The 26,101-nt window shown below is 37.6% G+C and overlaps 1 protein-coding gene across 1 annotated transcript in view; it reads left to right on the top strand.

Annotated features, from left to right (window-relative positions):
- Positions 1-24,758, top strand: part of LOC102838397 (neurexophilin-1-like) — a 445,955-nt gene extending 421,197 nt beyond the window's left edge. The window contains exon 3 of the mRNA XM_006834250.1: positions 23,997-24,758. Within this exon, the coding sequence (XP_006834313.1) occupies positions 23,997-24,758 (762 nt within the window). The remainder of the gene's footprint in view (positions 1-23,996) is intronic.
- The last annotated feature ends 1,343 nt before the right edge of the window (positions 24,759-26,101 follow it).

Here is a 26,101-nt window from a genome sequence, read left to right as displayed (position 1 = left end):
AAAACGGGTGGTGTTGTTTCCATGTGTAAAATCTCACTGTATTTCCCAAGAAAATGAGCATTTATCCAAAGAAAGAACTCAACACTTGTCGAACTGCCTTTTTTAAAGCAATTGTTATTTACCAATGCAAATGTCCAATTGTATAGCACAAAGAACCTGCAACCAGCTAGTCTGGCAAGCCCTTTTTGAAGGAAGCACTGCTTAAAGTACCACATCACTCTCTTAAGATTAGAGATTTCTTAAAATTCATAGAAGAGAATCCAGAGAATGACACTTTCTTGCACCTAGGAGACCAACCACACATTGTTTAATTAAGCATTTCTACTCCTTATCAAATCCTCAAAAGACAGTTTATTGTTCATGTAGACATTTTTGTGTTTATTCAACTCCCCTTTGGGAATTTTGATGTAACATTTCTGACTGGTTATAATGGCTATAGCAGGCACTCGTATTTTACTAGGAAAATACCACCTTTTCTCTGTAGCACTGTGCATGTTTACAGATTTACACAAAGCTTCCATGAAGGGTTACAATATAAGCACGTTTATCTATGCCAAAATGTGAGCTGTTTATCTGCTTATGGGGCAAGTGCATCTGCAAAGGAATATCATTATGTGTAGCTAAGTGCTCCACTTAAACATGGATTTATCCTGGTATTGTATAAAGTGTAGCAAAGAGGAAATAGCATGCAAGGAAGGCATTGATGGCTCCACATGGCGATGACAGATGAGACTTCATGGAGGAATTCTGTATGCATATATATTTTGTTGTTATGTGCTGTGGAGTTGGTTCCGACTCATAGTGATCCTGTATCTATATCTATATATCTTTATATCTATAGATATATAGATATATAGATATAGATGAGGCTTTCTGCTCTTATAAAGATATATAAGTTCGAAAACTCTAAGGTGGCTATGAGTCAGAACCGACTCCATACCACACCACCACTATATATATAATTGTGTTGTTGTGAAGTATCATGGAGTTGGTTCCGACCCATAGTGACCCTGCACAGGGTTTCCGAGGCTGTAAATCTTTACGGGAGCAGAAAGCCTCATCTTTCTTCCATGGAACGGCTGGTAATTTCAAACTGCCAACCTTGAGGTTCGCAACCCCATTCGTAACCACTATGCTACCAGAGCCACGCACACATATATATATATCCTGGTGTGGGATTATAGGATAAAGTACTGGACCACAAGGTTGGTTTCAAACACAAGGTCGGTTGTACAATTTCACTGTCCACTCTATGGAAACCTGTTCAGGTTTGCTATGAGTCTAAATCGATGTAACAACTCCCTAAAGATTTGCAATCTTAGAAACCTTATAAAGGGTCACTATGATTCAGAATTGAGTTGAGAGAAGTGGTTTTGTTTTATCTGTAAGTTGTTAAGTGCTGTCAAGTTGGTTCCAACTCATAGAAATTCCTGTATAGGGATTCCTAGAAGCAGCTGGTGGATTTGAAACAACGACCTTGAGGTTAGTAGCCAATGCTGATCCTATTGTGTTACACCAGGAGTAGACGCCTATATGTTGTTGTTGTTGTTAAGTACTGTTGAGTAGGTTGTAACACATAGCAATCCTGTATAGGGTTTCCAAGAGTGGCTAGTGTGTTTGAATTGTAGACCTTACCATTCAAACTGACCTTGAGATTGAGTGCTTATCCTATGGTGCCACACCATAATATACAGTTGTATTGTATATATATGTGGCACACACACACATATACAGTTGTATTGTTGTTAAATGCTGTTGAGTCAGTTCCAACCCATAGTATAGGGTTTCCGAGGATCAACTGGTGAACTTGAACCACCAGCCTTGTGGTTCAAACCGACTTTGCAGTCCAGCACTTTTAACCCATGGCACCACACCAGGACATATATTTATGAACAGTATGAGAAGCTAGAAGGGGATCAGTGATTCTTGTGACCCTATAAAGATGAACTTTAATGATGAGTGCGAGTTAGCTAAACAAATAGGAATGGGTAGAAAGCATTCCAGGAAGGGAGGCAGCTTGTGCCAAAGCCCTGAATTTGGAAGAAAGACATGACGTGGCTAAAACTCTGAGACCAAAAGGATACATAATCATGATGAAGCTGGAGTCATAAACATATGCTTTATTGACCTAGACTATTTTCCAAATAAATATAAATACCTTCTCACTGAAGCACCTCTCACAGAAATTCAGGGCTCACAGCAGTGTCTTTCGTTGGTTATGTTTGAAAGTAGTTCCTTGATCATCTGCAGCTCCCTACTGGTTTGCAGTTCAAAGAAGAGGCGGTTCCCTGAGGTTGCATCAACTGATAGCTACCACAAAGGATTTTAGTCTACCTTCTTTCTTCAAAGAGTTCTGGAACCTTTAGAACGCAATTCCATTTGTCTTTCAGGACCACATACTGAAACAGCTGTCGGATGTCATAGCTGTGCCCTCTAGTGGCTGCAGGAATATTTACCCAGTTCTTTTGAAAATACCTCTTGAATTTCTGGAATAAAAGAGTTTAGGGACAATGGGGTTGCTGGAGGATCTCCACCGTCCCCCACCCCAACAACTTGATCTTCTTTTAGTGCTCCTGATACACAGGTACACATTATTAGTTCTATGAGTAAGGTATTTTAAGATATATTGACGTCAAGGGTATATTGAATATACCATGGATTACCAAATGGGTCCGTGATAAAGAGAAAGACCCCCAATGAGATGGATTGACACAGTAGATGTAACAATGGGCTCAAACATCACAACAGTTATGAGGATGACACAGGCCTGGGCAGTTCCGTTCTGTTGTACACAGGGTCATTATGAGTCAGAATGGACTTGATGGTATCTGAAACAACAAAACAGATGAAAGAAAATATCTGTATGGGAGGTAGCATAGCTAGAATGTTTCTTAGAAGCGAGGATGGTAAGACTACATCTTGTTTTTTTGGACATGTCATCAGGAAGGACCAATCCTTGGAGATGTACATCAAACTTGGTAAAGTCGAGGGTCAGCCAAGAAGAGGAAGACACTCTAACATGGATTCCCATAGTGCCTGAACAGTGAGGTCAAGCACACCTACTATTATGCAGATGGCACAGGACCAGACAACATGCCATTTTCTTATATGTAGGGTCGCTGAGTTGGGCTCGAACGCACTTAAGCGAACAAGTCTTTGATTAGAGACATATTTTCATTCAACCTTTGTATTGTGTGTTGTCTTATAGTATCCTCAGTCATTTTCAGACTTTGTTTGCCCATTATCTCTATGATCTGTTGCTTCCTGTAATATCACTGAGTGGGTTTCTTTCTTTGATCTACTTATAATCTGTTGACTGAATCCCCTTGGTAATTAAAAAAAGCTAAGCAAATTTTTTTTGAACTCCAGGCAGTTTTATATCTAATGAACTTGCCTTAAAGCCATACAACTAAACCCAGAAGCCATCTTTTCACTTGTTTATGAAATCTAAGTATTCTTTTTCCTCAGTATTGGCTCTTTAATGTGAGATTCCATATGCCACTCTTAAAAAAACTGGGAATTGGGGAGAGGGACAGTGCAAAACAGAATTAAATATAGCTCAGATTCATGGAAACTAGATGAATCTGGCATGGTTCCAAATATGGCAGTGACTGAGTAAGAGAGTATCATTACGCAGTGCTAGCAATCTAGCAAGAAAGAAACAAAAAGTCAAGGAAAAAATGCTAACCTTCTATGTAAAGGTCTTTTTAAAAAAAGAATAGGTTGGTTTAAGAGTTCTGAAGTAAAGTATTTCCTTGTGGACATAGTGGTATATGAAGTTCCCTCATCAGACAAGATGTGTTTTTCCTGAGCTATGCTTACGAATACATTGTGAGTCCTGGGACTTTAGGCTGAACATACTTTTATCACTTGTTGCTTTTGTCCAGATAGAGTTCAGAAATATACTCTTTATAAAAAGTTTTTACATAATGCCTGCTCTAGCATTACCAACCTCTGTTGAGAGGATGAAGAATCTATTGTCTCAACTAGTCTTTACTCCTTCTAAGACCCTGGATTTGTTTCATGTCAGGAAGGTGCCCATTCCACAGCAGTTTTATGGGAACTTGGAGGGACTGCATTTCCCACATTTTTTGTACTTGTTTGTATGAGTGGTTCAGTTGCCTGAATTTAGGGACATACCACTCTAAACTTGGGAATCTCTTAAGTCGTGCCTTTACTCTAAAGCTTGATAAGAAAGGGACTCAGTAGAACATCTGAACCAATCTATGGTGTATGTGGCACAGGACTGATACTCCCCTGCAATTCTTCTCTTGTATTTACATATTTGTTTCAAGCTCTGCCTATTGGAACATTTCCATATCAACCTCTGGATGACCATAACATTTTAAGCAGACAACTTGTCTCAAAAGATAAAAGTAAACTTCATTTCCTCAGGAATTGTTCTGCTTGGATAAGGCCCACCATTATTCCATGACTTATGAAAAACCCACTCATATTGACCTGCAATTTAGATAGACACAAGATCCTGCTCAGCCTTTTCTACACGTCACATGTCTCTTCTTGAAAATGTCATCTGTATTTACTGACTAATTCAAACATTTTTATGGATAATACAAAAAAAAAGATTTTTTTTAAATCTAAGAAATAGTCTTAATAAGTGTTATTTTAAGGATTTTGTTCATTATTATTACCATGTACCTGGGGCCGTCTATGAAATTCCTTATACTTTTTTTTTTTTTTTTTTTTTTTACATTTTATGAGAAATTTCATTTCACCAATTAAAAGCATGATTTCCCAGCACATATATATGAAAATACATTAAAATATATGGAGATATTACATCTATCTATCTACGCACAGATATATACTATGTGTGTTAGTGTGTCTGTGTATGTGACTTTATAGGCTTTATAAAAAAGCATTTTTAAGTTCAAAGCCATTTTATACTTGTTAATAATTACTAATATTTGTATTGTGCTTATACTTTCCATTGGAGCTTCTAGAACACAGTAAAACAAATTAAGATTCTATAAAAGTAAAACATAGCACTAGTCCTCTACTCATTGCCATTTAATCTAACCTGGCTCATAGTGATCACATAGGAAAATGTAGAAATATTTCACAGGGTTTCTAAGGTGTAAATTTTACAAAAGCAGATTGTGTCATCTTTCTCCTTTGGAGTAGAGCTGGTGAGCTTAACCCACTGGGCCTCCAGGACTCTTAATAGTTCTCTAGATAACTACTCACTTTTTTTTTTTTCCTGGATTCTCTTTTTTTCAACGATCATCCATTTATTTTAAAAAGTAGCAAATTTTGCTATACAAATCTGGAATCACTTTCAGATGATGAACTAAATGAGTCATGTGGACTAGCACTTAAATTTTCATAAAAATTAATGTGTTTAGTTATAAAATATATGTGTAAGTTTGTGTGTCTATTAAAAGGTGAACATGAAAAAAGGTAATATTTTAATGGGATGAAAAATTTTGTTTCTTAAAAGTGGGGACAATAGCTCAAAGCCTGTTTTTTCCTGATGTTTAAGAATCAAAAAGATTTTCAAAATAATTTTTATGAGTATATACTGATCAGGAATCAAAGGAAAAACTATTTGTGGTTATGCACACTTAATTATCCAAGAATTAGAGTCTGTCTTTAATACAATATTCTAATGAAACAGTTCACACCCTTTGTAGCCATCTTGTATGGATCATGGAAGAGCTTATAGGGTAAAATCTTCAAACATCTCTTAAGGTTGTTCCATCAAAGATAATTTATTGCTCCCTTTATCAATACTAAATAGCACCAGGATAATAATGCTCTTCCATCACTCACTTACTACCCTACTACAATCAAGTCACAACCTTATAAAGGGTTTCTGAGACATAATCTTTAGATTACAGAGAGTCTCATTTTACTCCTATAGATCAGCTGGGGTACTTGAACTGCTCACCTTGAGGTTAGCAGCCCAATACCTAATCCACTGCACCACCAGGGCTCTTTGGTTACAATACTGCATGTTGAGGCTTGAATTTTTTTCTTCAGGCCTTTTATCCTGAGAAATGTTGAGTGTGTTCTTCTCTTTTGGTTGTCTAACTCCAGATCTTTGTACATTTCATTATAATACTTGAATTTGTCTTCTTGAGCTGCTCAGTGAAAATTTCTCTTCATCATTTCTTCCAGTTGCTTAAAGCTTTTCTATGCTCAAGAGCAAGTTACAGTTTCTTCTGACACCTACTTGGTCTTTTCTTTCTTTATTGCCTTTTTAATGACATTTTGTTTCCTTTATGGATGATGTTCTTGATGTTATTCCAAAATTTCTCAGGTCTTTGTTTATTAGTGTCTAATGCACAAATTCTGTTCTTGAGGTGGTGGTGTGCCATGGAGTCCGTTCCGACTCATAGAGACCCTGGATAGGGTTTCTGAGGCTATAAATATTTATGGGAGCAGAAAGCCTCATCTTTCTCCTAAGGAACAGCTGGTAGTTTAAAACTGCTGACCTTGAGGTTAGCAGCCTGACTTGTAACCACTATGCTACCAGAACTCCTCTCTGTTCTTGAGATGATCTCTAAATTCACATGGGCTATGCTTAAGGTCATATTTTTACCCTTGTGGACTTAGAATTTTTTTCAGCCTCAGCCTGAACTTCCTTTCATAGGAGCAATTGATGATCTGTCTCACAGTCGGTCCCTGGCCTTGTTTTACTTCATGATATTGTACTTCTCCATCACCTCTCTCCACAGATGTAGTCAATTTGATTCCTGGCATTCCATTTGGTGTGGTCCATGTGTATAGTCACAGTTTGTGTTGTTGAAAAACAGTATTTGCAATGAAGAAATCATTGGTCTTGAAAAATTCTTATCATCAGATCTCCAGCATCATTTCTTTCACCAAGTTCATAATTTCCAACTAGTGATCCTACCTCTATATTTTCAACCTTTCCATTCCAGTCACTAGTAATTATCAACACATTTTTATTTTATACTTGATTAATTTCAGACTGAAGAAGTTGGTAAAATTCTTCAATTTCATTATCATTGACCTATATGGTGGTTCATAAATTTTAATAATAATGGTATTAACTGGTCTTCCTTGTAAATGTCTGAATATTTTCCTAACACAGACAGCATTGTACTTCAAGATAGATCTTAAAATGCTCTTTTGACCATGAATGCAACATTATTCCTCTTCAGTTAGTCATTCCAGGGGATGCTTGTGGGATTGGACAACCATGATTGTCCAATTCAAATTAACCACTACCAATCTATTTAAGCCCACTAATGCCTAGGATTTATGTCTGTATGTGTTCCATTTCATTTGTGAAAACTTCCAATTTTCCTAGATTCATACTTTGTACATTCCATGTTCCAATTATTAATAAGTGCTTCTTTTCATTTTGAGTTTTGCTCTATCAGCAAATGAAGGTCCTGAAAATTTTGCTTCATTACCATGATTTTTTTTTTTTTTCCTGATCAGTGTAATGTCTCCAGTGAGAAATCATGATTACAATAGTAGCACATTCCAAGATATTTGTTTTCTTTTTTTTTCAGGGTTATACAAGATATAGGATAAGCACTGGACTGCTAACTGACAGGTTGGCAGTTCAATCTCACCAGCCACTCCATGGACACACTTTATTGGGTTGCTATGAGTACAAACTTATAACATTTAACAACACAACACTAAAATGCTTAGTAAGAACAATATTGTGGTTGTTGTTGTGTGCCATTGAGTTCCAATCCTTAGCAACCCTATGTACAACAGAAGGAAACACTATCCAATCCAGCACTAGTCTCATAATTGTTGCTACTCTTGGGACCACTGTTGTCTGCTACTGCACCAATCCGTTACTTTGGGGGTCTCCTTTTTTGCTGTCTCTCTACCAAGCATGATGTCCTTCTCCAGGAACTAGTCCCACCCAATAATATGTCCAAAGTATGAGAGGCAAAGTCTAGCCATCTTGGCTTCTAAGGGGCATTCTGATTATAGTTCTTTTGGTATAGATTTGTTTGTTCTTATGGCAACCATCGTACCTTTAATAATCTTCTCTAACACTATAACTCTAATACATCATTTCTATGGTCTTACTTATTCATTGTTCAAGTTTCACGTACCTATGAAGCTACTGAAAATACCATGAATTGGGTCTGGCATACCTTATTCTGCAAACTGGTATCTTTGCTATTGAACAATTTAAAGAGGTTTTGTGCAGCATATTTGCCTAACATAATATGTCATTTGATTTCTTGACTGCTGCTTCCATAAGTGTTGGTGGTTGATCTGAGCAAAATGAAGTCTTTGATTCTTCATGTATCATGATGTTATTTACTGCTCCAATGGTGAGGATTTTTGTTTTCTTTACACTGAGTTACAACCCATACCAAAGGCTGTTGTGTTCGATCTTCATCAGTAAGTATTTTAAGACTTCTTTGCTTTTAGCAAGGAGGGTCGTATCATCTACATATTGCAGGTTGTTAATGAGTCTTCCTCCAACCTAACTAAGTACAACAGCGCCATGAGTTAAACTCATGCTATGTGCCAGATTCTGTCATAAGAGCAACATATGAAATTTTATTTTGGGGACGATGGGTAGATAGGAGTAAGGAATGAGGGTTAGGGATGGGACTATGCTTAGATCTAGGTTAGACCTTGTTGTGATTGTTAAGTGCCATCATGTTAATTCTGATTCATAGCAACCCTGTATAGAGTTTCTGAGGCGTGGATGGTAAGTTTGCACTGCCAAACTTGTGGTGCAAATTGACCTTGTAGTACAGTGCTTATCCTTCAGCACCAGTCCAGGACTCCAGGCTAGACCTTGGTAGGTTGGCTGGTTGTGTGCAGTATTGTTAGGGTCATGGTTAGGGTTAATGTTAAGTCTAAGGAGGGCTAGAAGTAAGACTTGGTCTAGTCTTTACGGTTATAGTTAGGTTTATTTTTATTTACCTATTTTATTTTATTCTTGAAATCTATTTGATTTGTCTTTATTTGCAAGTTCTATTACTACATTATTCTTTTTTCTTTATGATATTTTTTGTTGCTCTAACTGTAGTTCTGTTTCTTTTTTCAGTCTAATATGTCTGTTTTGGACTCCTACTATAGTATTGTAGGATAAGCACTGGACTGTGAACCACAAGGTTGGCAGTTTGAACCCATCAGCTGCTCCTCAGAAACCCTGTACAGGGTTGCTATGAGTCAGAACTGTCACAGCAGCACTTAACAACAACATGTCTGTTTTACTTTGCATAATTCTACATCTGGTTTGACATGTATATACAGTGTCACTGTCATGTATGTTTGTCTCAGGTTGTTGACTGCGGTTGGTTTTCTGTCCAAAGAACTCCCTTTAGTATTTTTGTAAGGTTGGTCTAGTTTTTACAAATTGTTTTAATTCCTGGTTTTCTGAAAATGGCCTCATTTCACTGTCGTATTTGATGAACAGTTTTTCTGGTTATATTATTCTTGGTTGGCAATTTTTTTTCTCTCAGACTTTTATATATGTCATTCCATTGTCTTCTTGCCTGTATGGTTTCTGCTGAGAAATCAGACCTTATCCTTATTAGTTCCTGGTAGGCAATTTTTTCATTTTTCCTGAACTTCTCTCAGGATTCTTTTCTTGTTTGGGTTTGAAAAGTTTGATTATAATATGTCTTGGTAATTTTCTATTGGGCTCTATCCTGTTTAGAAGTTGCTCAGCTTCTTTAATGGCTGAATTCTCATCTTACATGATGATAGGGAAATTTTCTTTGACAATTTTTGGACCATATTCTCTGTGGTGTTTTGTCTCTTTCTGTTCTGGTATTTCAATCATACATCATTTATTCTTATTGATATTGTCCCCCACAAACACTATGATTTTTATTTTTTATACTTTGTTCTTTTTTCTGATCATTTCTCTACTAGTGAGAGACTTTTTCTTCCAGAAGCCACTCAATTTTCCATTGAATTCTATTTTTTTGCCCTTTCAGAGTAGGATCTATTTCTGAAGTGTTAGTGCTAATCTTCTGTCTTTCTAATTACTGTTTTTGTATGCCTCCCATTTTTTCAATTATTTTCTGTTTGCAAAAATTTTGAGAAATTTTTGTCTATATTTTCCTTGATTTCATCTGTAGTTTTCTCAATCTTTCTCCCAATCCATTGAAGAAATTTAATTTGCATTCTTTAAAATTTCTAATCAGGTACTTTCAATACTATCCTTTGTATTTTGTTTTCTGACTCTACTTCAGGCATTTGTTTGAGGCACTCTGTGTTGTGTTTTGTTAAGTGGAAATTGTCTGTTTTCTCTGAGACATAGTGGTGTCATGTTTATATTCAGTTGATGATTGCATATTGATGTATTTTCAGGCACTCACCACCTGTCTCCTGGTGGATGTGGTAGAAGCGGAAAGTGTGAACACAGTTAGTTGACTGTTCACTATTTGTTTTGCATAATTCATGGCAGGTTCACATGCCTCCAGAAGTAAGTGTGCAATGCCAGACACCAAATCCCAGGCAGAGTAAAGGCTTTGCAGAAAGGGGAGACACTGGTTGCTGGGTTGATGAATTCTGGGAGTGGCCACACCTCCACCTACCAGGAAGGCATGGAAAGAAAGGAGAGCACCTCCTTGCTGCCAACCCCCAGTCATGTCTTATGACTACAGGCTGCTGTATCCACAGCTGCTCAAAAACATATCAAAATTGCTGCATTGCTCCACAGCAGCCGACACCATTTTTCTTCTCTCTCACTAATTCCTGCTCCATTTCCTCTTCCAGTCAGCACTCAATGCACTTCTCTGTTCTATCCTCTGATGCTCTAGTTTCCAGGATCACCATCTGTATCTGTTTCACTTTATCTCCTATGCCTTTGTTGCAGATGGTTGTCTTACTGTGTCTGCTTACTCTGCTATCTTGCTCTAGACACTACATATGACATCTTTCATTTTTTCTTCACAACAACCCAATGAGTTAGGTATCATTTGTACTTTAAATTAGAGAAACTATGACTCTATGGAGCCCTGGTATGGCACTGCAGGTTAATGTACTGGACTGCAAGGTCAGCTTGAACCAAAAGTTTGATTGTTCAAGCTTAACCAGCCACTCCTTAGAAACCCTATGCAGGGTTGCTATGAATCAGCACTGACTCAATGACACTTAAATACAACAGAAACATCATTCTATGAAGTCGTGGTATGGCTTTGTAGGATAAGCAATGCTTATTGCAAGATTGACAGCTAATTGCAAGATTGACAGCCCAAATCCACCAGTCTCTCCTTGGAAACCCTATACTGGGTAACTATGAGTAATAACCAACTGGGTAGCACATAACAACATGGCATTAATAAGTGGTCATGAGTAAGGAAGCAGAAGACTGGATTCAGACCTGTGATTTCTGACTGCAAAGCCTATTTCCTTAGCTAAGATGCTATATAGAAAATAGAAGAAATGAGGAGGTACAAGAGCTGAACAGAAAAGTTCAGAGATCAGTTTAAGAAGATAAAGCCAAATATTACAACAAAATGTGCAAAGAATTGGAATCAGAAAACCAAAAAAAGGAAGCATATGCTCAGCATTTCTCAAGCTGGGGGAATTGAAGAAAAAATTCAAGCCTCTACTTTCGTTAATTCTCTGGCAAATTACTGTATGATGCAGAAAGCATCAAGAGAAGATGGAAGGAATACACAGAGTCACTGTACCAAAAGGAAATGGTTAATGTTCAACTGTTTCAAGAGGTAGCATATGATCCAGAACCAATGATACTGAAGGAAGAAGTCCAAGGTGCAGTGAAGGAATTGGCAAAGAACAAGGCACCAGGAATAAAATTGAGATCTTTTTAGTGAGGTGGCACAGGAGGTACTCACTCATCTATGTTAAGAAATTTAGAAGACAACTATCTGGCCAACTGATTGGATGAGATTGTATTTGTGTCCATTCCAAAGAGAGGTGACCCAATGGAATGTGAAAAACATTGGACAATCTTTTTGATATCCCATGCAAGTAAAGTTTTATTAAAGGTAAAACAGAAACAGCTGCAGGCATACATTGCCAGAGAATTTCCAGAGGTTCAAGCCGATTCAGAAGAGGCCTTGGAACAAGAGATATCATTGCTGATGTCAAGATGGGTCTTGGTTGAAAGCAGAGGATATCAGAAATATGTTTACCTGTGCTTTATTTACTATGCAAAGGCTTTTGATTGTGTGGATCATGACAAACTATAGACAACATTGCAAAGTATGAGTATTCCTGAACACTTAATTGTACTCATGAGGAATCTGTACCTGGACCAAGAGGCAGTTGTTCGAATAGAACATGGAAACACTGAAGGGTTTAAAATTAAGAAAGGTGTGTGACAGGGTTGTATTCTTTCACTATACTTATTCAGTCTGTCTGCTGAGCAAATGATCCTAGAAGCTAGATTATATGAAGAAAAATGTGGCATCAGGATTGGAGGAAGACTCATTAGCAACCTGCAATATGTAGATGGTGCAACCTTGCTTGCTGAAAGTGAAGAGAATTTAAAACATTTATTGATGAAGATCAACCAACAAGCACAGCCTTTGGTATGGATTACACCTCAATGTAAAGAAAACAAAAATCCTCACCACTGGACCAATAAACAACATTCTTATCAATGGAGAAAAATTGAAGTTGTCAAGAACTTCATTCTTCTTGGATAAACTATCAACACTCACGGAAGCAGCAGTCAAAAATCAAATGACGAGGCTTGCAGGGTATACCCTTTGGTTGGTTGATGATGCTTGGAGGGGATTGTAACCATGGCAATATACAATATATGATAGAATGAATGTAAAACTAATGTTGTCCCATGTGAACTATCACATAATTCACAATAAAACATTTAAGGGGAAAAAAAAAAGAAAGTCCTACCAAATTAAAAAAAAGAAAGAAAATCAAACGATGTATTGCATTAGGCAAATCTGCTGCACAAGACCTTTTTAAAGTGTTAAAGAGCAAAGATGTCAGCTTGAGTTTTAAGGTGCGCCTGACCCAAGCCATGGTATTTTCAATAACCTAATATGCATGCGAAATCTGGACAGTGAATAAGGAAGACCTTAGAAGAATTGATTATTTTGAGTTGTGGTGTTGGAGGAGAATTTTGAAAGTGCCATGGGTTGCTAAAAGAACCAATAGATCCATTTGGGAAGAAGTGCAGCCAGAATGTTCTTTGGAGGCCAAGATGGCCAAACTTCGTCTTTCATACTTCAGACATATTGTCAGGAGGGACCAGTTGCTGGACAAGTATATTATGTTTGTTTGGTAAGGTGAAGGGTCAGAGAAAAAGAATAAGACCCCTAGCGAGATGTATTGGCCAAGTGGCAGTATTGATGGACTCAAGCGTGGTGACTCTATGAGCTCCAAAACTGTTCACATATGCTGAAAAGAATGCATTAATCTAAAACTGCATTTAAAAAAAATAATTTTTTAAATGAATTAAGTTTGTGCCCTGTGGAATATTTAAGAATTAGCTCTTTCACTTACTTGGATAAGTTTTTGAACTTCCATAACCCCATCTGTTAGGTAAAGATCATTGAAGTATTAACTTTAAAGTTTGTGTGTATATGTATTTATAATAAATACATTGCCATATGTAATGTACTAATATAGAGTCTTGATGTGGCACTGAAGTGTAAGCATTGGGCTACTAACTGTATGATCAGTGGTTCAAACTCACCAGTCACTCCTCAGAAACCCTATGCAGGGTAGCTATTAGTTAGAACTGACTTGATGGCATACAACATCAACAAAATATATAAAATGTTAATTATAGTATCTAGAATATAGTATGCCCTTAACCAATAGTAATTATTTTAATGCAATTTATATTCAACTTAGCAAATCACAAAACGGATACAAGGTACCTATAATCATACAACAAGGTCAATTTTTTTGTTAGTTATTTACAAAATGAGAGATATTGCTTAAATATTTCTTATGTAATTTTTTGTTTTGTTTCCAGTATTTGTACATTTGACGCAATACACAGTTTACAAAACATTCTTGACATCTATATATCTTATTGCTCTTTTGTAAAAAGAGGAACACTAATCTCTGGAGATACCTCTAGTTAGAGATAATATATACAAAGGAATTTATATAAAATCTCCTAAGGACAGAATCATAGCTGATGTTGAGGAATGGTCTATTTTATCAAAGCGATGTCTTTCCAACTGTTTTAGCAGGTAAATATTATTGACATTGTAAATTCCAGTCCATAAGGAAAAGATACTAGAGAAAGCATTGAGCTAAAGAAGAAGCTAAATTAAAGCATTTGCTTACACTCCCACCATTCAATGGTGGTTTCCTCCCCCATCACCTTCACATACTGGGACCTACCCCAGATATGCGCTTATGTTAAACCCATACCGTCTTTGTTTAAAATTCTCTTTGCTCATATTTTTAAATGTTTTTAAAAGAAACACATACTGAAAAATGCATACACTTAATCCTGTTAAGAGTCTGTGATTCTCAGTGTTTCTAAAACTACAAGTAAATAATAAACATAATTTACGGAACCTGTGAGTCAGTTCCTTTGGTATGGATACTGTCAACCTTTGACATCAACAAATTATATTTTGTTGGTATTTCCATTTTAATATTAGAAGAATAAGTTTATTATTGCTTTAGAAAATTGTTCTGCAATTTTGTAATTGAATTCATAAGAAGTTGTCTGTTTTTTGTTTTGTAATTTCATTTCTGTGCTATAATTCTTATGGCCACTTCTATTTTCATTCATGTATGATGACATCACAAGATCTTTGTTGTTTTGTTAAGTGCCATTCAGTTGGTTCCGATACACAGCAACCCTGTATAAGGTTTCCGAGGAGCATCTGGTGAGCTTGAACTGCTGACCTTGCAGTTCAAGCGGCTTTGCAGTCTGATGCATTAACCCACAGCGCCAAACAAGATCTTTAGGTGGTCTTAAAAAATATATTGTTTTAATGTGTTTGTAAAATTAGTGCTAGAGAAGTGCCCTGGGTCTAAGATTTTCTATTTCAATGCTGTCTTTTATTTAGGGAAGGCTTAAAGTCCATTTCTATTTTATATGTCTATTTATATGTTTCAAAAATGAAAGCTCTTAAGATATTAAGCAATATAGAATAAGAAACCCAGTAACTCCTGATTGTCTTGAGAATGTGCTTGTTAAGCTATTGACTATTCTGTCACATTTTACATTGTCTTCTCATCACCACAGAAATCCAGCTTCAGTGAAATCACTGACCCCAAACCCACAGCCATTGAGTCCGTTCTGACTCATAGATACCTTATAGGACATTGTTTATAAGGATAGAACTGCTCCATAAAGTTTTCAGGGAGGTGATTGTAGTTGTTAAGTGCCTTTGAGTCAGTTCTGATCAATAACAACCTTGTATAGGGTTTCCAAGGAGCAGCTGGTGAGCTTGAACTGCCATGGAGTCGGTTTCATAGTGATCCTGCACAGGGTTTCTGAGGCTGTAAATTTTTATGGGAGCAGAATGCCTCATCTTTCTCCTGCGGAACAGCTGGTAGTTTCAAACTGCCTATGAGGTTAGCAGCCTGATTCGTAACCACTATGCTACCAGAGCTCCTCAAGTTTCTCTGTAGAAACTTTTATTACTGAGTCCTAAATTACCTCTTTAAGTTCTATCTACCTCTTTCAATTTCTTCTTCTGTTTCTCCTCCCTCTCAGCCTATTGTAACATCAGCACCAAGAAGTTTTTTTTCCATTCTTACACCAGCATATCCTTGCTTACCCATGTTCTTTGCACAGTAGCTTCCTTATGCTCTGAAGAGCTTCTCTGACCCATTCTCTATTGTTGAAATCCAGAGTCTCTGAGATTGCCCAGATCTAAGGGTCACTACCTTTGCCATATTGTCTCTGTCTGTCAACTTTGACCATGGCTCCTGGAATATTAGGTACGTAGCAATCATATACCACTGTTATTTTCTTATATGATCCTCCCTTGGACTGTGAACTTCTTAAAGTCAAGGCCCATACGTATATTTTTATCTTTGTATTTTATTGCTTAACTCAATGTTAGCAGGATTTCACTGGATAGCTACTGAACTATACAATAAATGAATTAGGATTGTTTATACTGAACATGTCTGGGGTCTTTCCTAGGGGCGCTTCCTACCTTTCATGACTGATGTTCTCCTTTGAACATTGCTTTGCTCCTTCCTTAACATAAATGAGAAGGGAAGGGTAAAGAGAATGAGAACATTCAAGGCAATATTGATGATGATTTTGGTTGAAACATGCTTTAATTCGTGCCCAAACTAAAAGTGATTTGGCTGGCAGCCTTTCACATCACACCATTGAAGGAAAATAAGCTCATTGTACTTGGTAGCTGATCTGGTTAAAAGCTGACCTTTGTTAACTTGTTTTACTACATCCTCAACCCACCATATATATTTTTTAGATTGTCAAAACAACACATTAAAAATATATAATTTCTTTCAAAATTGTTTATCTTGGTTGTTATGTTAAGGAAAGATTTCCTTTACAAGTGCTGTCTTCTCTCAAATGATTTTATAAGTTATTTATTTACATAAAATTTTACCCAATGGTAAAAATATCTGGTTGTGAAAATAGTTACTAATCATAATTTTGAGCATTCACCATGCTCCAGCTATTATCCTGGGTGCTTTAAAAGAAGTGTCCCATTTACTCTTTGCGATATCTCTGTAAGAGAAGTGGATATGAGTCATATTTGCCAGATGAGGAAAACAGAGACTTAAATGGTTCAAACAACTTGCCTGCATCAGACATTCATTAAAGATCAGAGTTTCAGCTGGAATTTGGGCACTGTGACTCCAGAACACATTTTCATAATCACTACAACTATGGAAAGTATAATTTGGGATTAAAGAATTTCTGTTGAGCCTGAAAACCAGAAACTTACCTGCCTTCAGAGTCTTAGCATCCTTTTGATTGTATTGAATTTTCCACCTTGAAATCATCTCTCACCTTCCCCCCAACTTGCACAGTGTTTTTTATTTCACACCCCATACGTTGTATGCTACTCAAGTCTCTTTTGCCCTTTTCACTCGAACAGCTTTAGTCCTGCTTCATTAGCCAGTGAACCATGGATGCATCTCATTGTAGACCCTCTTCTTGATCATTATGTTGATGCTGCGACATAGTACAAAGAAGTACAAAGAAGCTATCAAATGCGAGCTTATATTTTATCCTTCTTAACCCCCAAGAATGGGAAACCATTTATACATTTTCAGAAAATGAGAGATGATGTGAATTTATTTCTTTTATATCCACCTCCAAGCCCCAGCTCCCCCACTACCAATGAGTCCATTTTGACTCATAGCAACCCTATGTGGAGTTTCTGATACTGTAAATCTTAACTGCAACAGAAAACCTCTTTTTCCTGCAGAATGTCTGGTAGCTTTGAATTGCTGACTTTGTTGATAGCATCTCTATGTGTAACCCACTATGCCACCAGGGCTCCTTTTTATCGATTTATTTATTTATAATAATAAATAAATATAGGTATTGTGATCAATATTTTATAGACAGTTACAGATTTGGATGTTTGGTCATTTATATTTCACTCAAAAACAAAAACTCTACAGCCAAAATAGGTGGACTACTCATACCAACTAGTGTTTGTTTTTAATTTTATATTATAGTTACTCTGTGTAGTAGGAATGCAATATTTTTTGAAATGCATTTCCTTTAGTGAATTTGGAACAAAATTTTAATCATTTCAATTAGTTTTATACTTACGATGAAAATCGTATTGGCTACGTACTCCTGGTGTGGAGCTGCAGGATAAAGCTCAACTACAAGGTCAGTTTGAACCACAAAGTTGGTGGTTCAAACTCACACAGATCGCTCCTTGGAAACCCTGTACAGGGTCACAATGAGTTGGACCTGAGTCTATGACACTTAACAAAAACAACAATGAAACTGCTAAGAGTGACACTTTTGACATTACAGTAAAAATCACCCCATTGAAGAATGCTTTTATTGTCAGGCAAATATGATAAGCAGGATATTAAATGTTTTTCCTTTAAGAAAATTAATATATTCTAAAGCACAATCCGTCTCTCCAAAGAATACTTTCCTTTAAATTTCATCTCGTTGATACTTAACATTTAGTCCTTGTCAAAAGACAAAGTTACTAGTTGGTTCAAAAGTAGCCATTTCCAGTTATTAGCCATTTATATTGTAAGAATGCGATCCATTTCTGGAAAGATGTGTTGGCTGAAAGCAAATGTGTAAATAGGGAATAGCTTGAAGGCAGGAGAAGAAAGGAGAGATAACATTCCAAGGGTTAAGTAGAAGTGCAGGGAGATAACATTAAGTAGAAGTTAGAGATAACATTGCAAGGGTTAAATAGAACTAAGAGAAACTTAGCAAAAACACCAACCTCTCAGTTCCCAATATTATTTCCAAGATCAGCAATGACCCCTATATCTGATAGCCATCTCTGAGTTCGCATAAGGGAATCTGTTCATTTTGAATAGGGGATATGTGAAAGAGTTCAGAGAGTGACTGTGCTTGCACCATAATCTGTCCATTCTTTCTGATTCTCATTCCAGCCCTTGGCCCTTATTTGCCTTTCCCTCACTAACTTCTGCACACAATAAACCTGAGTTTTTCCAAGAAGGCTACATAGTTCCTTGGAAATGACTGTGGATTTAACTGAACCCAGGGTTGTTTTAATTGCCCCCTAGTTGGTTCTGATTTATAGTGAACAAAACACTGCCCAGACCTGCACCATTCTCACAATTAACGATTATGTTTGAGCCCATTGTCACTGTCACTGTGTTAATCTTGTTGATGGCCTTCCTTTTTTTTGCTGACCAGTCACATTTCCAAGCATGATAGCCTTCTCCGGGGACTGGTCCCTCCTAACAAAATGTCCAGATTTCAAGAGATGAAGTCTTGTAATCCTTGCTTCTAAGAAGATAAAGGCAATACTTCTTCCAAAACAGATTTGTTCCTTCTTCTCAAAGTCCATGGTACTTTTAAAAATCTTCTCCAACACCATAATTCAAATGCAACAATGCTACTCTGGTCTTTCTTATTCATTGTCCGATCTTCACATCCATGTGAAGCTATTGAAAATACCAGGACTTTTGTCATGTTCACCTTAATCCTCAAAATCTTTGCTGTTTAACACCTTAAAGAGTTCTTTTGTAGCAGATTTGCCTAATGCAATATGTTATTTGACTTCTTGAGCACTGATTGTGGATCCAAACAAAATTAAATCATTGACAACTTCAAATTTTTCTCCGTTTATCATGATGTTTTTACTGGTGCATTTGGGAGGATTTTTTTTTTTTTTCATCACCTTAAAGTGCAGTCCATACTGAAGGCTGATGTGTTTGATCGTCATCAATAAATATTTCAAGTCTTCTTAATTTACAGCAAGCAAGGTTGTGTCATCTGCGTAACGTAGATGGTTAATGAGCCTTCCTCTAATCCTGATGCCACATTCTTCTTCATGTAATCCAGCTTCTTGTGTATTTGCTCAGCATACAGATTGACTATGATGAAAGGCTACAAACTTGGTGCACACTTATCCTGATTTTAAAACATTCAGTATCCCCTAGTTCTCTTGGAATGACTCCCTCTTGGTCTATGTACAGGCTCCTCGCGAGCATAATTAAGTTTTCTATAATATCCTTTGCCATAACATAACAAAAGTACAGTTTTTTATGATGTTGTTAAATGCAGTTGAGTTGGTTCCAACTCACAGCAACCCTGTATAGGGTTTCTGAGGAGCAGCTGGGGGGTTTGAACCACGAGATAGTGGTTCAAACCCACCTTGTGGTTCAAACCAACCTTGTGGTCTAGTGCTTATACTATAGTGACACAAACCCCACTTAGGTATGATGTTGTTAAGTGCTGTCGAGTCAATTCTGACCCATAGCGACCCTGTATAGGGTTTCTGAGGAGCAGCTGGTAAGCTCGAACTGCCGACCCTGCAGTTGGTTATGATGCATACAGTCAAATGCCTTTGCAAAGTCAGTAAAGCACAGTAAACATCTTTCTGGAACTCTGCTTTCAGCTAAGTTCCATCTGATGTCTGTAATGATATCCATAGTTCCAAGACCTCCTCAGAATCCAGCTTGAATTTTTCTGACAGAATTTCGGGCAGCTCCCTATCAATGTATTCTGTAACTGATTTTGAATTAACTTGAGCAAAATTTTGTTTGCATGTGACATCAGTGATCTTGTTCAATGATTTCTGCATTTCATTGGATTACCTTTCTTTGGAATTGGCACAAATATGGATCTCTTCCAACTGATTGACCAGGAAGTTGTCTTCAAACTTCTAGTAATAGATGAGTGAGCACCTCCAGTGCTGCATCAGTTTGTTGAAACATTTCAATTTGTACTCTATTCCTAGAGCCTTGCTTTTTGCCATTGTAATTTTAATACCAGGGGTTCTTGATCATATGGTACCTCTTGAAATGATTGAACATCTACCAATTAAAAAAAATTTTTTTTTTTGTATAGTGACTCTCTATATTCTTTCCATCTTCTTTTGAAGCCGGTCAATATTTTTCCTATAGAATTCTGCAACAGTGCAACATAAGGCTTGAATTTTTTTCTTAATTTCTTTTGACTTGAGAAATGCTGAGCATGTCATTTCCAGGGTAGAAGCCTGAAATAGTTGGCAGATTGTTTCTGTTAGCATATTCAGTGTTGCGGTGTTGGCTATTCAGGGTGCAGTTATAGAGTATAAACCCAAGATAAAACTTCACTTTCTCTTCGATGCAGTGAATTTATTTGGGGCTAAACTGTCAAGATTTCTAAAACTTGATATTAATCATATTTTGTGTCAAATAGTTCTTTGTCATAGGCACAGTCCTATGGCTTGTTGGATGGTTAGCAACATCTCTGGCCTCTACCCAATAGATACCAGTTGTTGTTGTTACGTGCCATCAAGGCGGTACTGACTCATAGTGACCTTATGCACAGCAGAACAAAATACTGCCTGATCCTGGGCCAACCTCACAACTGTTGCCACGCTTGAGTTCATCGATGCTGCCACTTGGCTAATCCATCTCATTGGGGGCCTTCCTCTTTTTCTCTGACCCTCCACCTTACCCAGCATGATATCCTTCTCCAGCGACTGTTCCCTCCTGATAATATGTCCAAAGTATGAGAGACGAAGCTTAGCCATCCCAGCCTCCAAGGAGCACTCTGGCTGCACTTCTTCCAAAACAGATGTATTGGTTCTTTTGGCAGTCCATGGAACTTTCAGTATTCTCCTCCAACACCACAACTCAAAGGCATCAATTCTTCTGTGGCTTTCCTTATTCACTGTTGAGCTTTCACTTCCGTATGAGGCTATTGAACATACCATGGCTTGGATCAGGCTCACCTTAGTCCTCAAGCTGACCAGTGGTACCACCCAATTGCGACAACCAAAGAATATCTCCAAGCATTGCTAAATGTCACCGGGGATAAAAATCCCTCCCCTATGCAAATTACTAACCACTGGGTGAGAGGAAAATTCTCAGCTGATACTACTGATACCATCCCCTCAGACATCATGTTACACTAAGTAGTCAGAAACAGATGTGTCGATACCAGAAAATAGCATGGGGAATTTAAAATCAATCCTGGAAGAAAGCTAGAAAGATAGGATATATAAAGTTTGAGAGGCTGATCGTTCTAACTCAGTGGAGAAGGGAAGAGCCGAGCAAGGCAGATACAAAATCTGAAGTCAAATGTAGGAATCAAGGAGACAGCACTTAGAGTATAACCTACATTAAAGAGGATGTAAATTTTGTGCTCTTACTCCTTAGGACCTGGTCTAGAGTTATCTCAGCACAAGTGACTAAATGAAAGTTTGTTCTGAGGCCAGGGTTGTAGCCTAGCAAGAGATCTTCCTTTTAAGATATTGAATAGATGAGTCACTTTCAGTCTATAGAGAAACCCCTAGATGCAGCTGTATTTCTTGCTGGGCCTATATTTAAAAGGCCCTTGGAGGGAGACTGGAGGGTCCATCGAGACTATTGGATGATAGCCAGGCTTATGTTTGAGACAGAACTCAGAAATGATTCTTGAGGGATCTGGGGTATGGTGGCTTATTGTGATACTTGGATTTTTAATAAGGTAGCTGGGGACTGTCTTCAGCAGCCTTGCCCTAGAACTGTCAGTTGGCATCTTACAAAGTTTATCTGTATTGACTGGTTTGATTCTCATGGGTCCTTGTATATACTAGCATTCTTTCTTGTTCTTGATGCTTCCATGTCAGAATTGGTGTGCACTGGACTGTTAACAAGGCCAATGGACCAAACACACCAACTGTGCCACAGAAATCCTATATAGCGTCTGTATGAGTTGGAACCAACTTGATGGCACTTAATAATAATAACAACAACAGGAAAACTTAACTCTGGAAAAAGACATCATTCTTGGTAAAGTGGTGGTGGTGGTGTGCTGTGGAGTTGGTTCCAACTCATAGCAATGCTACATAGAGTTTCTGAGGCTGTAAATTTTTAGGGGAGCAGAAAACCTCATCATTCTCCCATAGAACATCTGGTAGTTTCGAACTGCTGACCTTCCGATTAGCAGCTCAAATTGTAACCACAACATTACCAGAGCTCCTTTTGGTAAACTAGAGGGAGTGAAAAGTTGAAAGACCCCCAACAAGATGGATTGGTACAATGGCAGCAACAATGCACTCAAACATAGCAAATGAGAGGACGGCACAGGACTGGACACTGTTTCATTCTGTTAGGGAGCCAACTTGATGTCGTGTAACAACAAAAACAACTTTAACTTTAAGTCAAAGAGGCTGTATGGATACTGGGTCCTCTGAAGCTATGGTCTAGTAAACGATCTGCTATCCAAAGAGGCAAGACTGCTGCCCCAGGAGATCGATTCTTGAATGAAACTCTGAGAATTCAAGTTGAAGTATCCTTTTTGTCACAGAACCATGCTGTCTGGATATTGTATATAGATGCTTTAATTTATGTATCGTTTTCTAGACCATGAACTGAGATCAAGAATTAAATTCTTATACAAAATGTTCCTTACTTATAGTGTTGCTGTTGTTGCATGCCGTCAAGTCAATTCCAACTCATAGAGACCCTGTACAGGGTTTCCGAGACTATGAATCTTTAGGGGAGCAGAAAGCCTCATCTTTCTCCCACGGAGCAGCTGGTAGTTTTGAACTGCTGACCCTGAGATTAGCATCCCTATTCGTAACCACTACGCTACCAGAGCTCCTACAAGGTTGTAAATCTTTACTGAGAAGAAAGCCTCATCTTTCTCCCATGAAGGAACCGATGGATTCAAACTTCTGACCTTGTGGTTAGTAGCCCGATGCATAGCTTAATAAGCTATCAGGGCTGCTTATAGTAGAGGCTAATATATAATTAGTGTTGTTATTTTTTGGTATTTGTTTTCATCAGTTAAAGTATACTAGTCTCTTTGGAGTTCTGGTGTGGTGCTACAGGATAAGCACTGAGCTGCTAACTACAAGGTTGGTGGTTCAAACTCACTAGCTGCTCTTTGGACACCCTTTACAGGGTCACTATGAGTAGCTGCCAACTCAATGGCACTTAAGAACAACAAGAAGTCTCTTTTCAAAACTAACTTTTCTGATTGTAACATAGAAAACCAAAAAGTCTATAGAATCCTGGGATGTTTCTGAGAATCATACAATTTTAAAGCTTATTGTATTTTCATGTGGAAAAAACCAAAATGATTTGCAGAATTTGGTCTCCAAAGTGTTTGGATTTGGTGCTAAGGAATAATTACTTCTGTTGTCTTATATTTTGATTCAGTTTTATTTACTTCTTTATGTATTATGCCGTTTTCTTTATCAAATTCAGTTTTTACATAGATCCTTGGGATGTGTTTAGTGAGTTTTAGTTACTTATACCTCTCTCCCCCATTCTTAAATAAAAACAGAAATGCTATATTATTATTTTTTCATAATCACTTACCAGATGCTGAAAACACTTAAAAATGATTGTTATTTAATTCTGAAACTCTGAGAAAGGGATTGTATCTCTGCGTTGGGGTTCTCGTCAGATGCAGAGTTGTAAATGCCTTTTTTCTCTTCTGTTTTCAGGTCACATGTGCCAATTTAACAAATGGTGGAAAGTCAGAACTTCTAAAATCAGGAAGCAGCAAATCCACACTAAAGCATATATGGACAGAAAGCAGCAAAGACTTATCTATCAGCCGACTCCTGTCACAGACTTTTCGTGGCAAAGAAAATGATACAGATTTGGACCTGCGATATGACACCCCAGAACCTTATTCTGAACAAGACCTCTGGGACTGGCTGAGGAACTCCACAGATCTCCAAGAGCCTCGGCCCAGGGCCAAGAGAAGGCCCATTGTTAAGACGGGCAAGTTTAAGAAAATGTTTGGATGGGGTGATTTTCATTCCAACATCAAAACAGTGAAGCTAAACCTGTTGATAACTGGGAAGATTGTAGATCATGGCAATGGGACATTTAGTGTCTACTTCAGGCATAATTCCACTGGTCAAGGGAACGTATCAGTCAGCTTGGTTCCCCCTACGAAAATAGTGGAATTTGACTTGGCACAACAAACCGTGATTGATGCCAAAGATTCCAAGTCCTTTAACTGTCGCATTGAGTATGAAAAAGTTGACAAGGCTACCAAGAACACACTCTGCAACTATGACCCTTCAAAAACCTGTTACCAGGAGCAGACCCAAAGTCATGTGTCCTGGCTCTGTTCCAAGCCCTTTAAGGTGATCTGTATTTACATTTCCTTTTATAGTACCGATTATAAACTAGTACAGAAAGTGTGTCCTGACTACAATTATCACAGTGACACACCTTACTTTCCTTCAGGATGAGGATGGACATGGGGTAAGACTGAAGCCTGAGGAATCAAAGGTCACATGACAGGGCTGTTACCTCACAGAAGAAGGTCACATCTGTTGCCTGGAATGTGTCTACACTGCTGCTCTCGTCAACTGGCTGCAAATATGCTAGTGGAAAACAACCTGATGCCATTCTGCCCAGTTAGCGTCATCTTTCAGCATAGTTGTAAATCACCATAGATTTTTAAAGTCGCACTTGAAGACATTTTCTCACACACAGACACACACAGACATGCACTCATACACATTTCAGCTTGCATCTATCATGATTCCTGTTGAGAGGGCTTTCATTGTCTGACTCATAATGATTCAGGATAAACTATCATCAAGCTAAAGGATTAACTAGACAGAGATGCTTTCTAACGCTCACTGTTATGGAAATCTCTCTTAAGGTCTTGAGTACATGCCAATCAATAATCCCCACTCATGCATTCCTACTGCTTGGAGTAGCTGTCCTGGTAAATACTACTGTAGGAGTATATGCTTGTTAAAATGGAAAAATGTGTCTTTAGAGCTCTGTATTTTTTATTTATGAACACAACAAAGTGTAGTAACTTCTTTCCAGCATATGGTAGTCACATTCAAGGTGATACAAGATGGCTCTTTTTTCTATGGTGGGAGCCCAATCTCAGTAAAGATGAGCAAACATTTGGAATTTACATGTGGGCAGACATTGGGATTACAGCTTTCCTCACCCATTGGACTTTTATGAAGTCAAGACCAACTGAGGCCACTTAAAACAAGTTCTGATCATTATATAAGAGGGGAAATGCCTGGCAGACACCATGTAAGTTTTAAGTGTCTGTCTTATCTTTACTACACATATTGTAACAAATTCAATATCCTAGTCTTCATTTGTATGAATGGTTTGTATTGTACATAGTTTAACCAAGTGTTATTTGAGCTGCTTATTAATATTAACTTGTACTTGTCTATCTGCTTGTTATTGGTTAAAAAAAAGGATATGAGGAATCCATTTTATCAATGTAGCTGTGAACTCCATTAAAAAGACAAACTTAATGTACAAAGCATTTATTCAGCTCAAGTATTGTTGAAAGCTATACATATAATACATTACAGTCTGTCTGTATTTAGATATTTTATTTCTGGACAAAAATGAAATGTACATAAAAATAAAACACTTAAAGTTGAGTTTCAATATGTACTTGTGTAAGATGGTGATTTAAGTGGTTCTCACAAAAAAGACTGCTTGAATTCTGTCACTGCTTAACATCTCATGTCTATAAGTTTGTATCAAACCAAAACCCATCGCTGCTGAGTCACTGCTGACTCACAGCTAGCCTGTAGATGAGAGT

The sequence above is a fragment of the Chrysochloris asiatica genome, unplaced genomic scaffold, assembly GCF_000296735.1.
Source record: "Chrysochloris asiatica unplaced genomic scaffold, ChrAsi1.0 scaffold00010, whole genome shotgun sequence".
Classification (NCBI taxonomy): domain Eukaryota; kingdom Metazoa; phylum Chordata; class Mammalia; order Afrosoricida; family Chrysochloridae; genus Chrysochloris; species Chrysochloris asiatica.
Note: the sequence above shows the minus strand (reverse complement) of the source record. Positions and strands in the feature narration are given on the sequence as shown.